At 46.2% G+C, this 19901-nt stretch overlaps 1 protein-coding gene across 1 annotated transcript in view; it reads right to left on the bottom strand.

Moving 5' to 3' along the window:
* Ano10 (anoctamin 10) overlaps positions 1-19217 on the bottom strand; it is a 110912-nt gene extending 91695 nt beyond the window's left edge. The window contains exons 1-5 of the mRNA XM_085689087.2: positions 19109-19217; positions 9308-9460; positions 7747-7944; positions 6526-6660; positions 43-162 (exon numbers count right to left, since the gene is read on the bottom strand). Coding sequence (XP_085545213.2) covers positions 43-162; positions 6526-6660; positions 7747-7944; positions 9308-9446 — 592 coding nt within the window. The 5' untranslated portion in view covers positions 9447-9460; positions 19109-19217. The remainder of the gene's footprint in view (positions 1-42; positions 163-6525; positions 6661-7746; positions 7945-9307; positions 9461-19108) is intronic.
* Between the last annotated feature and the right edge of the window lie 684 nt (positions 19218-19901).

Below are 19901 nucleotides of genomic sequence, written 5' to 3'. Positions count from 1 at the left end.
GTCAGGGCTCTCTCCTCGGTGGACACGGGCAGCGACACATACCTATGGGCTGGTACTTCAGAGCAAACCGAGTATACCAGGAGTCCTCAAGCTTCTTCAGGGCCTCACTGTCATGCAACGGAAACACCTGGGTCACGATGCCAGACGTGAGCAGTCTCCTCACTGCGGAGAGAAGCACGAGAGTGGTTAACACAGACCTTTAATCCCAGTAGCCATGCTAGTTTGCCAGAGAAAACAGGCAGTGGTGATATACGCCTTTAATCCCGGCCCTAGAGAGGAATATAAGACAGAAGGAGACAGATTTCAGACACAGTCTCACTCTGAGATTCATGGAGGCAGGATCGCCATTTTGGACTGCGGCAGAGGTAAGAGTCAGTGGCTGGCTGTTTTGTTTTTCTGACCTTCAGGGTGAATCCCAATTTCTGTCTCTGGGTTTTTATTGATTGTGATGCAGGGCGGTAGTTTGGTGCACTGGGTCATGTCATAGCTGCCCTGCCAGTTCTGAATATGAACAATGTATTTCAGAATATAAATATCTTCACTATTTTTCTCGCAGTGCAAGTTGAGTGAAATTCTAAACCATACAAACTGTAAAAATCAGAAGCATGCAAATTTTCCATTCTTCTCTCTATATAAAAATAGCCACTACAAACAGTAATTTAATGTATAACCAGACGTCAAAATATACACTGAAATTTACACACAAATACACTGATGCTTAACTACAAACCAGGAAGCAATGTGTACACTTCATAGTGCTCTTGCTCACTGGAGCCACAGTATCCGCTACAACTTTACAGTGTTACCATGGATCTAGAGGGATTCTCCTTTTATAGTTATAACGTCTCCCAGAATAGTTTCTGGGTTTTGCCACTGCGAATAATACTGAAATTCTTTACATGTCTATTTTATGTGTGTGAATATTTGCCTGTAAATATGCACTGCGGCATGTGAGCACCTGGGACCCTCAGAGGTCAGAAGAGGGCACTGGGTTCCCTGGAACTGGAATTGTTACAGATGGTTGTGAGCCGCCACATGGGTGCTAGGAACCCAGGTTCTCTGTAAGAGTCATGCGCACTTCTAACCTCTGAGCCATCTCTCCAGTCCCCCCAAATCCTGAAATTATTCTACACATACATTATCTCACCGCTTCACCATCTTACACTGCTGCCCTGCTCTCTCTCGCCCCCTGCACTGCGCTTCCTTCGTCTCTGCTGCCCTGCTCTCTCTCAGCCCCTGCACTGCGCTTCCTTCGTCTCTGGACAGCAAGAACTTTCACTTGTTTCTTTCTTTCCGGACAGCCACAAACAGAAACTTCAAAAATCACATTGAGCTCCCTTCCCCTTCTATGCAGTTGGGTGACAAATAAGGTTGGAAAATCACACACAATGTGGAAAAGACAAACGCAGGCAGAGCAGCGCTTCCTGGCAGTGCCTGACGGAGCAGACCTCTTATCTGCTGTAGGTACTGAGACTGACCACTAGCAAAGGGGTCTTCTGTCCTAAGGGTACACTGGGGAGCTGGGGTACTTTTCCCATGAGTTTTTTAAAGAGCACGGCTGTTTGTACGATGGAATTTGCATTAAGAAAGATAGGCCTACGGCAGGATCTTCGCTGTGCTAACTGGAGGGAAAATAATCCAGTCCTCTTACAGTTATGTCACTTACATAAACTCTACACAGAGGAGAGGATTTAAAAGGTGGACTGTGAAGAATAACCCTTCCTAATGACTGGAAAAGGTACCAGCCCAAAATGCCAGCTGCGAGGGTGAGAAGACACATGGTTTGAGTCACATCATCTTTGGGTACTGCCAAGGCCATTTCCTAAGTTCTCGATGTTGGGATTTCTGAGGACTTTTTTTTGGCTAATATGATTTAAGTCAGTTGCCCACATGCCCCCAGTCCTGGCCCTCAGTGTGGGGGTGCACAACTGCAGCAGGGCCTCCCCATCAGTTTCTTCACCGATGCTGCACAGGTGTTTAAACCCTGGGTTGGCTTGTGGCATTTAAGTCCCAGGTTCTCCTATAAGAGGTGACTTCTCCATGCACGGCTCCCCAGCAGGCACAGGACCTCGCTTATATATCTCTAAAAATAGGACAGTAAATGGAGTCTCTGGAGAGGCTTCGAGTCCTAAATTGCCAGCTTCTCATCACCACCAATGCCAGAGCATGGTTCTGGTTTCAGCTCTAAAAATAGAGGCTGGCTTCTTTAAAACCCTCCAGAGCCTCCTTGTGTCAGCCTGACTGTAATTACACGGAAAGACTCTTACCTTGAAAGGAAAATAGAGGGTGCTTGGGCCTAACAAAAGAAGGCAGGGACTTCAGCCAGATTCCCTACTTTCAGGGTGCCAACAATGCACATCAGTATTGGAGTGACTACGAGAGCCACTGAATAACCAGCAAATAAACAAAGTCTGACCTGGGCTGCAGGACACTTCAGCTAGGTAAGGCCGCTGCCTTTGGCTGATGGGAGGTGTTCACCTCAAAAGGAGGCTGGGGAACAGCAGGCGCCCGAGGAATGGAGGGTTCCATGGCAAGGGGTGACCAGCACAACCCTCATTCCCTGTGGCTGTCGGGTATCAGGGTGTGGAACTTTGACCCCCAAATCTTATAGGGAGTGGTACTATTGGGAGGTGTGGCTTTGCTGGAGTGGGCATGGCCTTGTTGAAGGAAGTGTGTCACTATGGGTGCAGACTTTGAGGTGTCCTATGCTCAGGATACTATCTGGTGTCTCAGTCAACTTCTTGTTGCCTACAAGATATGTAGCTGCCAACAAGAAGCAATAGAACAAAGGATGCTGGGCTAATAAATTACCTCATTCATAAAAAAAAAAAGCAAAACTAAACTAAAAACCACTCACCATCAGACAGACAGAGCCAGAGGTGCCAGTGTGTTTCTTCCCAGCAAGTGGGAGAGAGAAAGAGCAACCAAACTCTGCACAGCGAATTCTAGGCCACCCGAGAGCACAGAGTGGGACCCTGCTTCTAAAAAGAAAAACCGAGGGCATCGCAGGTAACTGAAGTGTGGGCGAGAAGAAAGATATGCTGCATTCAATTCCTAGGAGCCACACAGATCAGCAAGAGTAACAAAATGATCCTGTCACAACAGCCCAGCATGGCTCCGAGGCCAGAGACATGACAGGACACACGGCGGAAGGGACTGTGTGGGGTAGGGAGGGGTCAACATGGAAAGGGGCAAGAAGGTCAGAGTCGGGGAAGATGACAAAATACCTCATACTTTCTCTCATACGCAGGTCTAGATTTAATGTGAACGCAGAAGGGGTATTTCAGTTGAGAAGGGGGAGCAGCAGGAGGAGGTGGCAAAGGAGGGCCACGGAGGAGAGAACATGAAGTCAGTCATACATACATATGAAAATACCACAACATTCATAGTCTGTACAACTAAAATTTAATGAAGAATAGAAAAGGACAATTTTTACTTTTAAGTTTAAAATGATACAAATATGAAGTCAAAGAAATTAAGCAGATTTTATGTTAAACTTGATTGGCTGTATTTTTAAAAAGGTATTTCCCAACTTTTTTTTTTTAACTGAAATGAGAGAAATGAGACACACCACGAGATACACTTCTTCCCTTAAACACAGTAAAGCAGAATTCAACAGGAGCCATAACACCAGGTAAAACAGCCCAATACAAAGTAGGTCAGTAATAAACAGCATTCACCTGATTTATGGTTCGGTGGTAGAATTGTCTGGTGGGTGTAAAGCCCAAGGCTTGACCATCAGAACCATAGAACCAAATGGCATCGACAAAGAAATATCCTCTTAGGGGAAAAAAGTCTGCAGATTAGGCGACATGCAAAACCTAAACATATTCTAATAGGAAATCCAGTTAAAATGACCCTCAGAGACACTAAAAGCAATGGTTACCCGCCCACTGGGGCATGGCCTCTTATACTACGTAAGCCAATGTAGAGCCTATGTCCGGCCTCTCCGTTCCAGTTGCGGATTTCGGTTTCTGATCTCCATGAAAGTAGAGGATTCTAATTTGTGAGTCCACCCCTAAATAAATAACCACCTATTTCTCAATTCTGAGCTAGTGTGGGATTTCTTTTAAGCAACCGCCTTCATTTGGCGCCCATGTAGAATTGGATCCCATGCCTACCGGGTGGACGCCTAATGGTCTGGCCAGTCCCTGACCCAGACAGTCTCCCAACCCTGCCCGCTTGGCTTGCTTTTACCTAAGAATCCTTGGCACACGCATGACCGCTGCATTCCCCAGGGTGGTTCCGTGCCACCTGGCGATTTGTGCAGCTTCTGGTTTCTGCTCCCTGCCCGAGTTCTGTTTTTCTCGCTTCGTGTATGGAATTGATTTGTTTTTAATTTGTCAAGCAATACATATGTCTGTACATGTCTATATAAATAATGTTTAAGTTTTCCACAATGAACAATGAATTTTCCTGCAGTAAATTTGAAGTTTCCAGGAAGAAGATGGGGCCCCACAACAACAACTCCACCTGGTTGATGTGATGTCATGATGCTGCTAGCATTAGTATAGGAACTGTTTTGGGTACCAGCTGCTCAAGATGGTTTCAATTTGGTTAGCTGAAATGTTGCACTTTTTTACAACGTTCTGGCCAGAATTCCAAATAGGAACATCAGAAAAACCCTACTGAATACTCAGAGACTATTTCAGTTATACCAGGCAGTAATCTTGGAACTTAACAATTGTTTTACTTTCAGAGGATCTCATAGAAAGAACAGTGCTTCCATGACAGCTGGAAGTAATTCTAGAAGACAACAACCCTCTCCCAACAAAGTTTGTCCTCAGGGTTAGGGATGTCATTTAGGGGTTGATTATAATTGGTATAGGGTTGGGGTTGGGGGAAAATTTTGTCGGCTCAGGGATCTCTTTGAGGCAAAAAAAGGAAAATTGGATGGGATAACAGATTAGTGTGAGCTTACTCACACTAATAATAATAGTAATAGAGTGAATACTTGTGAGTTATTATTTATAAACAATTACATTGGTATAGATTCTTGTATATTGATACAAAGTTAAATTATATTAAATATTGTATGCAGGCATGTTTCTACCTCTGCTTAAAACATTTTTTATATATTTATATATATTTATCATATTGCAATGTACATTTCTACCTCTGATCAAGATACTTACACATTGTTTACATTTTGAGGTCATTATCCTCATTTATTGCACAGTTGTTTATTGTCTTAGTCTTTAAGTTATATAGGTATTAAGAATTATAGGTCAATAGTCATCTATATTTGTCATAGTTAGACTAATCAGGTTCTTTAGATACATGGAGATTATATTCTGCATAGACAAGTAATCTTCAACTACTTTAAAGAGCTGTAGAAAATGGCATTTAAATAACTTCAGGTTCTGTTGAAATAAGACACGATTGCTCCTGGCAGCACCGATCTATTCCCGAGAGAATCTTGAGCACTGAAGACACTCCACTTGGATGTTATTTTCTTCTTGGCAAAACTGGCCTTTGGACAATGAAATGCCCATACCTCAACCACTGACAAGATACATAGTATCTGGAGATGGATAAGCAGGACTGTCAAATCTTGCCAAGACAGGGTAAGATGGTTTTGAAAATTTTCCTGCCTTTGAAAATGGGCTGTCAGTCATTTTAGGCCTCAGCCAAAGTTGGTTGCTTCAAGGTTGCAATTGAGACTTTGGGTGATTGCCCAGGTAGCTGTTGTCTCTGTCATTTGTTTCACATTTTGGAAATTGCTTGATTGAACTTCCTGTTTACTCAAATAATATTATTTCTGCTCTCGGATCTTCGATGGGGTTGAAGACTAGATAATTGTAGTTACTTTCCTCTCATGACTTGGCCAAATTATTTATTATACAAGACTATATTTGTTCTTATTGTATATAATTTTGTATTAGGCTTAGAACTCTCTTATTTAAACAAAAAAGGGAGGTGCTGTCGGAAGTCTTACAGCCAGTGGTTACCCTCCCACTGGGGCGTGGCCTCTTGTACTATATACGCTCTCTTTCCTGGCCTCTCCGTTCTGGTTGCGGATTTCAGTTTCTGATCTCCGTTCCAGCAGAGGATTCTGATTTGTGAGTTTACTCCTAAATAAAAAAATCACCTATTTCTCAATTCTGAGCTAGTGTGGGATTTTTTTTAAGAGACCACTTTCAGCTGTACACACTGGTGTGCTCCATTCTGAAGCCACCATCCCCATCACAGGACTGTTACACCAATGCTCACCCATGCTACCTGCTTTGTTACTCTGGGTAAGGTCACTTCAGTGAGGTCTGGGAGAACAAGAGCAGGACTCCAGGATGAGACCATGCCTGCCTTTCATGCCCCGCCCACGCGAATTTCCATTGACTATAAAGTGAATTTTGCTGACTTGACGTGGCCAGTAAGAGCCTGATTTACATGCAACTTCAAGCTGGCTGGATGTTGCAAGAACCCGGTGCGTAGTGACAGGACAAAGGCTGTAAATTCTCTGAACAATCATGATTAATAAAGAGTGTTAGGAGTAGGTAGGTGAGAAGCTGGCTGACAGAGACTTACTCAGTGACTTCCCGGGGTACAGTTTGGCCTGCGGGTAACCAGGGATCATCTTCTCATCTCTAGCTCTAAGATTCTCAAGTTCATGTTTGATAATGAACTGACACTCAGCCATTGTGAGGAAGTCGTCATTGTTATCTGAAATACAACAAAACTTTCTGGTTACTTTCTAGTAGCAATATAAAATTAATAGTGTTAATTTTGTTATTAACTCATGCTTGTGGTTATAGAAATGCTATAAACATAAACAACCTACGGAGCTGCCAAACAAAGTACAACTGGAAAGTTAACAGGCGGCAAAGCACCTTAGATATGAGGGTACCGTGTCCGCTCTGATTTCTAACTGCACCTTCAGTCATTTCAGAGTTTCTCTGGCACCAAAGTCCATCAGCACACATTGAAGCCAATGGTCAGAGGCTACATTCTTTGAATGCAGGATGTGTTTAATGGGGGAGGTAGGAAGTGTGTGTGTTGGGGGGAGTTGTGTAAGCTTGCACATTTTGAACTGTATCCATGTTTCTAACACAGGTGGACAAGCTAACTTAAACGGGAAAGCCCCTACCAAACTGTCACATTAGCCTCACTCCGTCCTGGAACCAAGCACCGTGGAGAATAAAGTCTGTAAGAAAACAGTAGCTCTGACAGATAAATCTTTTTATTGAGGAAAATGTTACCCAGATCACGGTATCACTGAGGCGAAAAGCTTTACAGTGAGTTAGTACCAAAGGCCTAATTCCATGTCCTAACTCCATCAGCGCTGCCAGGAGCCCTCACACTTGAAACAAGTGCCCCTCCTTCAGATAGTCCGAGGCCCTGATTCTCTCCAGAATATTCTCTTTGAGATGCCCTTAAATGCCAGGACATGCCCATCATCCTGCCACATCAGAAGGAGCCAGAAAACTTAAGAAGTGAGGTTCCTAAATCCTGAACTCTTACATTTGCCCAGGCATATTTATTACTGAAATCAGAACAATGTAAACGAGGCATTCATTCTAACTTGTGTTCATCCACCCCAGGGAGGGTAAGTTCCGGCTCAAGGACTCCACACAGCCAGTTCATCATCTCCTTACGGTCCAGGGCCACTGTTTGCTCAGAACAGCAGAGCGGAGTAAATGAGTGCAGAGTAAGGGTAAGACACACACAGCCTAGATACTGACTGCCCGGGGCTGGCAGACCCATGATCCCATCAAACACTCCTCTACAGCAAAGGAATCCTGTGCTTACCATGGAAACCTTTGAAGCTGTGGCGGGTCCCGTAGGTGAAGGCCCGCATGGCCGCATCTGTGCACTCCTTCACCAGTCCCACCGCTTCTGCCCCAAGCAACAGTCTGATGTTGGAGGCACCAACGAGGTACAAATTCTGGTGTCCTATTGCTTCTTTCTCATCCTTATTTAATAGTGGTCTAAACAGCAGCTGGGCACCTGTCAAACAAAACAGCACAGTATAGAACAAAGCAGACACAAACTTTCAAAAAATGAAAATCTATAAAGATACAACGTTTCTTCTTGGTATAAGGAAATGAAATTATATTAGCAATTTAAATCTGTTATCCAAGTAAAAAGGAACATAAGGAAGTGGGTGGGGTCTCCCTGCAGACCTCCACAGAAACCTGGCCCCACCATCTCAACACCCAGCCTTCCACTGAGAGTGAAGCTAAGGCTCCTGGGAAGTACTGGTGGAGGTTGGGGAGACCCCGCATTTTCTTCAGGAGTCCAATGCCCTCCCATTTGGTCTTAGCCATCTCAAATCTGACAGGCCCCTCACTGTTATATTTTTTAAAGTAGTTATGTTTTTTGTTTGTTTTGTTTTGTTTACCACAGTTAAAACAGCAGTTTATAAATAATAAAATGATAAATAATATAAATAAATAATGATAAAATAGTAAATGCATATCTTCCCCGAGGAATGCAAAGTACCTTCTCCTATAATTGCCCAAGTGGGGAAATGCAACTGTCCCTTCCTTCTCCCAAGAGTCCCTGAAGACATGGGGCCAAAGCAAAGGAAGCTGGGAACTCTCTGGAGTTACTCCTAATTCATAGAAATGTGAAGAGGAGGCTCCAGCCCAGTTGAAAATAGTTCAAACTTCAGCAAGCAAATAGTCTTTCCTTTTGGTTCAATTACTTCTAAAAGCACTTTGATCTGAAAAGTCTATTCTGAAGACACTGGTTCAGAGTCACCGTTAAGGGCCTGACTTCAGTCCTCCGCTGGGACAGCTGGGAGCGGTCTGGCTAGTCAAGCCTCGACTTTTCCTCCAGCCCAGTTCCTGCTAAGCCACAGTGTCAGCAGTTGTCGTGTCCCCAGCCCCTTGCTTTCCTCCCTTTACTACAGCAGCCACGTTTAAGGTCCACACGTCTGTGCTGTGCACAGCTCTGAGGATTCATCCACTAGAGGATCTTCACTCCACATTCTAGGAATCAGCGTCCATTCCCCATCTGCACAGCAGTGTCCACAGGCAGGTGTCAGATGTCCCCTTCCCTTGGCGTCACAATAACCCATGGCGTACACACGTCATGTCTGCTCCCATGAGAAGTACATATGACACTCCTACCACATGTGTGCCAAGCCCCTCTGGACACTGTATTAGACATGGCCTTTAGAAACACAAGGAAAGCCACTCCCATGGCCCACAATCTAGTGGGTTCTTTTTTAGTCTAGTGCTGATTTAAGATCTCCTTTCAAGTCACAGACAGGTAATACAGAGCCAAGAGTTAGCATGTAAACACATGGCCGACTCACATCAGGGACTGACCATGGTCAGGCTGGTAGAGTGACTATTGCACTAACCTCCATCTTTCTTTTTCGCGATGATTCTGTTTTTGAGCCATTCTTTGGTTTCTTCTTTGACATCCTGGGCGAGTTCTATGACCACTAGGGGTGTGAAGGAGCTTTCACAGGTATCCAGAGTTGATAAAGTCACTCTCATCTTCGACAAGCTTACTGAAAATTAAAACAAAAAGCAAAAGTCAGTCATTCTGGGAAGAAAGCAATATGCTAGCCGCTGCACTATCCCTGCTAGGCAGAGCCACTGCAGAAACTTTTGCTCAAACTACACATGCTAAAAGTGACACACGAGTAGGAATACAAGTCAGGTCTTCTACTTCCAGGACAGCGGATGAGGGACTCAGACAAACCCTTCTGCTGAAGACCAGACAATGCACACACACACATACACACACATACACACACATGCATTTTCTCTCTCATTCATACATATATATATATATATGTTTCCATATAATATATAATTCTATGAATTATAAATTTACTATATAAAGTATGTATAAAATAAATTATATAAACTTGATATATATAATTAACCTCATAGAAATATAAATAAATTTATACAAATAATACATTTTATATATGTCATTTTTTTAGACAAGATCTCACTACATAGCCTTGCTGACTTCGAACTTTTTATGTAGATAAACCAAACTGGCTTCACACTCATTAAGATCTATCTACATGCCTCTGCCTCCTGGGGGCTGTTATGACCAAATCGCAGAGTCCCCCCAAAACCAACAAGGAGACCAAGTCAAAAGCAAAGAGTCTTTATTCTTATTCAAATTTGAACTTGAATTCTCACGTGTCCAAGGCATTGGCACAATCAGAGAGTCTCGAGTTCAGTTGGGGTGGGGTTTTTATAATAGCAGAGGTTGGGGTGAGGGATTTCTAAGGTTCAGGACTCCTGGTTGGCTGGCATTTGTCGGGATGAGTGTGTGCTGGTAGGTGGTTCTATCTACAATGGTTGGTGTGTAAGGGATTTCCTTTGGAACAATAGGTACGTTTCCCTTGGCTGATCTGTTCCTAGGTGGTGCCTGGGCGGTCTCTGTTGAGTTTGTCGTGGTTGGACCCTACAAGGGCTGGGACTAAAGGGGTGCACTGTATGTCCATACACACACAACTGAAATAGAAATCTGTCTGAATTCCACTGCTAAAGATGCGGCAAGAACAATGCCAGCCACAGTTAAAGGAAAAAGGGTAGCAGCTGCCAAACTAGGTTAAGGACACACAGAGAGGCAGGCAGGGCTCCCATCAGCAGGGAAAGGCTCACTTTACTGACTGCCCACTGCACAGGAGGGGCTGGCCTAAGCATCTCCTCACCTAATTCCACTAAATCCTACTTACTAATAGATACACAATTATTACTTTCTCCATCTTCATTTTTTTTCTTTTTTTTTCTTTTTTTAAATTTATTATGTATACAATAGTCTGTGTGTATGCCCTCAGGCCAGAAGAGGGCACCAGACCTAATTACAGATGGTTGTGAGCCACCATGCGGTTGCTGGGAATTGAACTCAGAACCTTTGGAAGAGCAGGCAATGCTCTTAACCACTGAGCCATCTCTCCAGCCCCTCCATCTTGGTTTTTTTAAAAAAAAGAACTAATTAACTTGTATGTATCTGTATGACTATATTCATGTGTGTGTGTGCATTTGCATGTGTGTGTGTGTGTCCGTGCGTGCATGCGTGCGTGCGTGTGTGTGTGTTGTGCTGTGCATGAACGCAGGTCTTTGTATTCTTTGTATTCTTCAGAGTTACAGGTGCTGGTGGGGCCCAAGTTTGTTACATTGTAGATGTTGGGGTCTGACATTTAATTCTGCAAAATTAAATGTTTTAAAGATAAGAGAACAAAAGCAACAAAAAAAAAACACCCCAAAATACAAAAAACCTACTCAGCAGTCACAGAACAAACAACCTTGATCAGTGTTTCCACTCTCTCTCCAGTGACATGTGGAGAGGAACTGAATCAGATTAGAGATTCGACAGAACCCGGGGATTCCAGGTAAAGGAATCCTGGGCTTCTCTTAAACTTTTTATTGCAAGGTAGGGACAGAGAAGCAATGATAAACCCAGTGGTTCTCATCACTTTCCCTAGCCGTGCAGAGAGGCCGCTGCTGGTCTCACAGTGCAGGGCTGAATGGGGGCTGTTTGCACGATAACTTTGAATGCTAACCTAGAAGCCCTTGCTGAGGCATTCCCTGAGCAGGAGGAGATATTCCTCCCAGGGGAGTAAACAACGGGCTGAAGGGCAGAGTTCACACTGCAGGATACTGTAGGTGAGTCTGTAATTCATGCAAACTTATCAGCTCTGACAAAAGACCAAAGACCAGGAAAGTGCAGCCACTGGCAGGCCTGTGCCACACACTGAACGGACACTCCCTGTCTTCGTCCTGGCAGGCACTGGACTGCTTGCTCAGTCTGCCTGTGTTGCATGGACACAGACTAAATTCCAGGTATGTAACTCCAGGCCAACCCCTCAGGGAAGAACCAGCCCTCCCCCACGCTTCTTTCTTCTTTTCCAGGGCCCCCTGGGATGGTAGAGTCAGGAAAGTCTGGTCTCCTAGACCTCAGAGAAGAGTTGTACTGCTAAACACCTCCCTGTGCACAGGGAGAGCTGGGCCTCCTCCCACTGCTACAATCCTCTGTTTGGCTCCTTAGCTGGAACTGTGGGGAAGTGATGACTTTTACATTCTGCAGCAGTCATTTTCCTCATCGCTGTGACCGAGTGTCTGACAGGAAACAACTTGAGGGAGAAAGTACTGACTCTGGCTCCCAGTCCCTCACGGTGGGGAAGGTGGCAGCTCATGGGAGCAGGAGTCTAAGCAGCACTGATCAGTCTCTGCGTCTGGACCTGAGATGGCGTGTGACCCCATCTCATACTCCCACTACCACACCTCCCAAGCATGGTGTGTTGTCTCTCTTCTTCACCGGTGAGCCAGATTCTCCAGGGCAAACCCGACACTTTACTCACTAACTCTTAAGACTGTGTGCGCCTCCATCAGTTTCAAATACTCCAAAGTCTGAAAGCATGTACACATGTACACACATGGCACTGCTCCAGCGGCACAGCTTCCTGCCCATGAACCTGCCCTCTAGCAGCAAAGCATCCGAACAGACACAGATGGTCTGCAGTGAACTGATCAACCTCTCTCCCTGCCCTGGAAATAGTGTAGGCTTTGTTTGGGTCTAGCCTTTAACAGACTTTTGAGATCAATTTAAGGTTTAAATTATACACTCTATCCCCACTAGAGCTGCCTTCTCCATCGATGCTCAAATACTAACTTCCTTAACAATGTCTTGGATTTTGTTTTGGTTTGTTTTGTTTGTTTTTCAAGACGTGTTTCTCTGTGTAACCTTGGTTGTCCTGGAACTGGCTTTGTAGACCAGGCTGGCCTTGAACTCACCACCATTGCCTGGCTAACAATGTCTTGGAAATGCCTGTGTGATAGTTAGTTTTAAATGTCAACTTGCCACAACTCAGATGCTGCTTAGAGAAGAGTCTCAATTGAGGAAGTGTCTGGAAAGGTTGGCTGTAGCTACAGTGGTGGGAGATTCACAACTGTGAATTGGTGTGCGGAGATGCAGCTCACTGTGGGTGGCAGCTAGGCTGGGCCATGAAATGCACAGAGTGAAGAAAGCTAACTGAGCTGAAGCGGCTAGCAGGCAGCGTGGGCACATTTGTCTCTCTGTGCTCTTGGTTGTGGATGTCATGTGACCAGCTGCCTCAGGCTTCAACCTCTGCCTCCCCTAAGCTGCTTTGGTCAAGTGTTTGATCTCCAAATGCATCTGGATGCCTTGTGAAGATCCATGGAGACCAAGAGTCACCATCATTCTTTCTTGCAAGGCTGAACCTGCTCAGCTTCTAAAATCAGAGCAGATCGGGTGTGTTAGCAATGGTCTAGACCAAGAGGCTGAGATCTATAATGGCATCAGCTCGTGCTTCCAAACAGCTATTAATGGCGGCTGGGGAAGGATAACCTCTGTTCGCCACACATGACCACAGGCTTCTCACTGGAGTGGGGGAGAACTCTGGGACAAGAAAGAGCAGTCCGTGTTCAGAATGTGTGGACATGCATCAAAGGTCAGCGCAGCTGAACATGTCTACACTGATGTGGTTAATAGTCTACCTTATTCATAATTATCAGGTCATAAAACAATCTTGCCGAGAAAGCCAGGGCAGGCTTCTCTTCAAGCAGGTACAGGAGAACTCCTAGAAACCATAATGAGGAGGAGACCTGGCCATTCGTCCTCATCAACTTAGACCATAAACCCAACACAGACGAGTTCAACAGAACCACCATATACGGGCTGCCCACGCATACTTCAGCTTGCCAGGGCAGAAATTTCATTTTTCACTCAGAAACCCATAATAAATATTGCTCACTACTTATTCTCACTTAAGAGACTCTGTGCCATTCACTATCCAAAGCAGACCCTCATCAGTACTGGCAACATATGACAAGCAAGAGTTAATGTCCCTCAGCTGCAGAGTTACTAGAACTCAAGGGGGAGGCGGGGACAAAACAAAACAACAAACCACCACACACTGCAAACACAACTCTCAAAAGCACACCAACCACACTGGAAAAGATGTTCAAGGCCACTAAGAAAACAAATAAAATTAACAAGAGACATCCTATTTCCAATTTACCAAAGCTGAAAGACGGGAAGAAATCAGGCATTTTCACACACCGTGGACGGACTCTGCAACCCACCACCTTCCAGAAAGCAAACCAGCAACAAGAAATGCAAATGTCCACACTCTGACATCACAGTATTATTTCCATGAGTTTGTCCCAAGAAGAAAATTAAACAAAATGTATCTAAATGTTCATTACCACTTTAATAACAAAATTTGTCTCTAAAGGATCTTTGAACCAATGTAAATATAAAAGTCATTACAGATTTTATTGTATTTATTTGTTGTTTTACTTATGAAAAACAACAACAACAAAAGAAACAACCTACTATCCAAACATTCACCAACAGACGACTATACACTATATGGTACGACAGGACCACCCATAAGCGGACACAGATCTAACTACATTCATTAGAAATTATACTTAGTCATTAATACAGATCCTAACTCCTCACACAATTAAGAAAACTATACACACTGACTCCATATAAAATGTATACTAAATACACAGTAACACCAGAAGATGTGAGCTGAGTTCAAATTCCCAGAACCCACATAAAAAGCCAGATGTGAGCTGGGTAGTGGTGACACATGCCTTTAATCCCAGCACTCAGGAGGCAGAGACAGGCAGATCTCTGTGAGTTTGAGGTCAGCCTGGTCTACAGAGTGAGTTTCAGGACAGCCACAGCTATTACACAACAAATTCCTATCTTGGAAGAAAAAAAGTTAGGTGTGGACATGCGTATCAGCAACTTTAGATCTGTGGGAGAATAGAGAGGGGATCTCTGGGGCTTGCTAGCTACCCTCTTAGGTTCAGTGAGACTTGTCTCAGAGAAGGATAAAGTCAGACTCCCAGTGACCTCTTCTGGCCTCTGAGTGTGAGTGCACAGGAATGCACACCTGCCATACATGTGTGCGCGCACCCACACACATGCACACACAACTTTAGTTCTATCACAAGCGCCAGAATTGCCTAGGTTCCACTGGGAGCAATGTAAACCGTAAGAGAAGGGAAGGGAAGCAGGCAGGCTATGGTGCCTGCAGTCCCGTGAGGAGCAACCACCTTCCTGTGCCTCTGCTAAGTCACACAGCAACTGTGCCATCCACAGAGCTTTAGTGTACCAGGAGAATGGTTTTCTACAGAGCAGACTTTCCTCCCTCTCCCCACAGCCCACCTGGGAGCGCCCTCTATCTGCCCCACACCTCTCTGTGCTCTGCATGCAGCGGGGATACGGGGGTGACCGACTTTTACACTGTAGTAACTACCAGTGCGATGGTCTGTTCCACCTTGCCCACTGGCAGCCCTGACCAGCTGAGTACGGCATATGTGGAGAAAGGCTGCCTCTGCCTAAACTGAGTTCTGTGACTCACTTTCACCAAGCGTTGTAGTGGGCGTTTGCTCCACCATTACCACACAGATGGACAGAAAGGTAGACCCAAAATATCAGACGGGAACATTAGTGTGTGACAGGCGTGGTTGTGGCAGGAGCAATCTAAAATGTATCCATGATCCAACAGACCAACTTCCAGGGCACTAGGGCGTAGGATGATCTTCCCTTCTCTGTTCAACTTCCTCCCGGTCAAGACTGTAGACCAAGGCAACGGTGAGAGCGGCCAGCAAGCTGAGCAGTCAGGGCTCGTCAGAGGCCCTGCACAGGCTCCAGAAAACTGTGCTGGGCGGTCTCTTCTAAGGTGTGCTGAATTAACAAAGGAGCACAGACACCTACTTGACAAGTGGCTACACCTGGCTTTCCCACTAGTCACTGGATCCCTGGCCCACAAGGGGTGAATCTGAATAGTGCTTAAGATGCAGAGAAACACAGTTCACTGGGAGAGGTTGTGCATGAAGACAGCGGAGGGGATTCTTCCAAACAGACACTCCTGCGTGTGTACATGCATGCACATATATGCATGCACACACGTGCGCGCGCACACACACACACACACACCACCTTACTTCAGACTCAGGGAGAAACAGAACCCATTCCTCTCAATAGTGAAGCAAAATAGGAGCCTCTGAGTGAGAAGAGAATGAAGCGCCTCTGAACACGCTGGAAATGAGAGGAGCCCAAGAAGGCTGTGATTTTAATCGTCAGACCTGAATGTATCTGGAGGAAAGAGTGGGCACTTGGCACGTTGCTTTCAAAGGGATTCCTGTTGTAATTCGTATCCTAATAAAGAAGTTAAGACACCTGTATTACCTGATCCGTCCTTCTATTCTGTAACATGTTACATCTGTTCGTAAACTGCTTGCCATTGCAAGCACGAGGACCTGAGTTCAATCGCCAGCACCCTCATTAAAATGCTGGGCATTGAAGCCAAAGCTTGTAACACTAATGCTGGGCAGGTGGAGAGAGGTGGGGCCCTGGGGACTCCCTGTTCAGCCAGCCAAGTCTAACTGATGAGTTCTGCAACAATGAGGGACCCTGACTTAAAAAAAAAAAAAAAAGAAAGAAAAAGAAGAAAACAACAAGGTAGAGAGAGGTAGAGAGTAACTGAAGATGCCGCCTGAAGCTGACTTCTTGTCTTCAGACATCCACACGAGGAAAAAAGGGTCCCCTTAGTGTGTAATTTACTCAAACACCAGCTTGTGTGCACAGAAAAGACAGATAAGCATCCTTTCTAAGACAGTGCTCAGGAGATGGGTTCAGGAAAGGCTGCTGACTTCCTAGCAGGCCTGCCCTACTGTGCAGCTCTGCACCCAGTCATCTTGTCTGGGACGACGCCTTTGTTCAAAGCTAAGGACTGGATCCTGGAGCACGTGGGAGTCTGGTGCGCTCCGACTAAGGTCTGCAGGTCACTAAGGGAATGGTGTCAGTGTGGTTTCTCTGTTCAAGAATTGTACTAAGAACAAACGAGAAGTTAGCATCAGGGAAGCTGGCACATGAGAACTCAATATTTTTGCAGACTTTTAAAAATCCAAATTATTTCAAAATAAAAATCATTTAAGATATCTTTTCCCGCCAGAACCCCTTATTTTCCCCTTTCCAACAGTACACATAAAAACTCCTGTGCATTCAGCACATCAGCTTAAGGTCACATGGAGCACTGTCTCAGTTTCTATTGCTCGGATCAGTACCGTGACCAAAAGCAGCTTGGGTAGAAAAGGGTTTATTTGGCTTCCATCATCAGGGAAGAACTCAAGACAGGAACTGAAGCAGGGACCGTGGAGGAATACTGCTTCTTGGCTTGGTCAGCCTGCTTTTCTATACAATCCAGGGCCACCTGCCTAGGGATGGTTCTACCTCTGGTGGGCTGGGCCCTTCCCCTTTATTCATTAATCAAGAAAAATGTCCCACAGACTTGTGTGCCCATCAAGCTGATGGAGAACAGCTTGTGTCAAGTTGAAATCAATAACCACAAAAAAATGAAAAAAATAAAAACCAACAGCCAGGTCAAATGTTCAGCATTCCAAGCAGGCATGGTCCAAAGGCAAAGGTGTTATTCTGTGTGAAAGCAGAAAGGTACAGAGAATTTATGGACATATGAATATACTGATAAGGAATTGACCCTTAAACACTTGGGAAATATAACTACCTTGATCAGCCCTAATTTTTTCACTTCCAAGCATGTATTAAACACAAAGTTGAAATATTAATATTTTTAAAACGAGTAATTAGTTGTCCAGTGTGAATTTTTAGGGATCAAGGAAAATACTAAGTGAGAAAACACTAAGCTGGAAGAGTTACAATACGGAAATGGTACCCCATTATGTAACAAGCGTACTTAGAGACACAAGGATTGGTTTGGTGATGCGGGTGGGTGGTAAAAAGTGCTGGGTATGCAACCGTGACTGAGCTCCATCCCCCCGGAGCTCACACAGGGATGCGAAGAGAGAACTGGCTCTGATTTCTGCACATATTCCATGACCTGTGCACACCTATATTCACACCACAGTAAGAATACAAATTAGGAAGGAAATCATCAGAATGTCAGCAGAAGCCATACAATTCAGAGCATTTCTATTTTCCACTTCATCCTCTTTTCTGTGTTCAGCTTTTCTAGTTTTCCTCTCTCTCACAAGCACTTACACTACAGTTTACCCAAACACATGCTTGAACTCACAAACACACACTCACGCTACACTTTACCAGGTCTTGTCTGGGCCTGTCCATTATTCTGGATCTCTCGTGTCTCATCAAGAGGACATAAATTTGGATCCCCAGAATGCACCTTCAGTCAAGTCATACAGTGCTTCTGTAATCCCAACTCTTAGGGTGAGATGCTGTAAAGTCCAATAGCCTAGCCCTAGAGCAGGCAGCGCAGCAACCAAGAATGAAAAGACACTCTGTATCAAACAAGGAGAAAGGCAAGGGCCGGCACCTGTGGTCCTCTGACCTCCACAAGCCTGTGTGGCATTCTCGTGCCTGTACTCACACGTGAACACGCGCACACAGAGTTTAAAAAAAAATAAATAATATGCCTGGTGAAGTCACAGCCTGTTAGTCTGTGTGAGTGTACTGGGCTGTTCACACCAGGTAAAGACGCCTCAGCGAGCGTCTCACAGTTGCTTATCCACGGCTGCAGTTAAAACTGTTGAAAGACAGAATGCGCCTTTAGAAACGTCTGGTCCTCTAAGGTCAGTGTGACTTTAAGTGAAAGCCAGGCGGCTCGCAGTGCGCTGGAAACTTTTAAAACGCACAGGATTCGATTACACATCCAGGGTTTAAAGGCGTGCGACACCGCTGAGTTTGGAGTGGGAATGAACTTGAAGAGCACCCAAGTCAGGACGCCTACGCAAACCGCCCCAGCTATGGGAAGAAGTAGGGTTTTCAGGTGGTCGGCCAGCGGGGACAGGGCTCTCGACCCATTCACCGGAGTGGTGCGACAACAGGCCCCGGGGTCAGAAATGTGGACCCGGATCTGTCCGCAACCATGGAATGGCCAGAGCCGCCGGGGTCCCGAGTCCTCAACCCAGGCTTCCGGGCGTCCTCCCTAGGAGTCAATCACAGCCGCCTGCACCCCCGGACCCCAGGCGTCAATCAGAACGGGCCCCGCCCCAGGCCCGACGCCGGCTCAAAGCCGGCCGGCATGCCCCTGCCTCCGCCGGCCCTCAGCCTTGGAGAGCTCCAGCCCCGCCCCGCGCAGCCGAGTAGCTCTTCCCCGTGGGCGGAAGCCCCGGCAGGCCCCCCCGCACCGGCGGCTCCCCTCCCCACTCACCGGCCGCCCACGCAGCGTCCTCGGGGGCGGCCCGAGCAGGGAGAACCCGGCTGCGGCGCTGAGGCGGGGCAGACTGGATGCGCGACCTGGGCGTGGCGCTTTAGGCCGCCGGGGGGCGTCAACGACCGGACGGGACGGGGCGGGGCCTTCCGGCTGTCATTCGGTCGGCGTAGGCAGGACCACGGCGAAAAAGGCGGGGCGGAGGTGCGCATGGCGAAATCTCACTAGCTGTCGCTCGGCAAGGGGCGGGTCCTCGGCGGGATGGGCGGGGCTCCGAGGGCTGTCATTTTGGTGGGGTGGAGCTGAGCTAAATGGGCGGGGCCTCGCCAGAAGTCAATGGTGAGACCAGGGACGGAGACACTGCGACGTAATGGAGGCGGGGCCTAGACGGGTGGGCGGGGCCGCTCTTGGGGCGGGGCCTGACTGGCTGTCACTGTGGTGGAATTGGGGCTAAGACTCGCAGTCTGTCTTTGCCTTGCGGGGTAGGGAATGGAAGGCTCCTTGACGCCTCCTTTTTCTTAATCTCTTAGACCCGAATCCAGTGTGAGCACAAATCTCGTTTCAGTTGTACCAGGTGATCAGATTTATAACTGAAACCTCACCTTCGGGGATCCATGGGATTTCTCTACCCCTTGCGCTTCCTAGAACTCTCCAGACACCCTCCCACCTCCATCCTCCTCCGACCTCCACCACCCACACCCTTCCTGTTTCTGCCCCAGGCCAAGCAGGGCTGCATTCCTTGAATCTCGCTGAGGTTAGACAAAGATGCCCTCCTTCCCTCTCTCCCTCCCCC

This window comes from Myodes glareolus, chromosome 4, assembly GCF_982192425.1.
Source record: "Myodes glareolus chromosome 4, mMyoGla1.1, whole genome shotgun sequence".
Classification (NCBI taxonomy): Eukaryota; Metazoa; Chordata; class Mammalia; order Rodentia; family Cricetidae; genus Myodes; species Myodes glareolus.
This window is presented reverse-complemented; position numbering and strand designations above follow the sequence as displayed.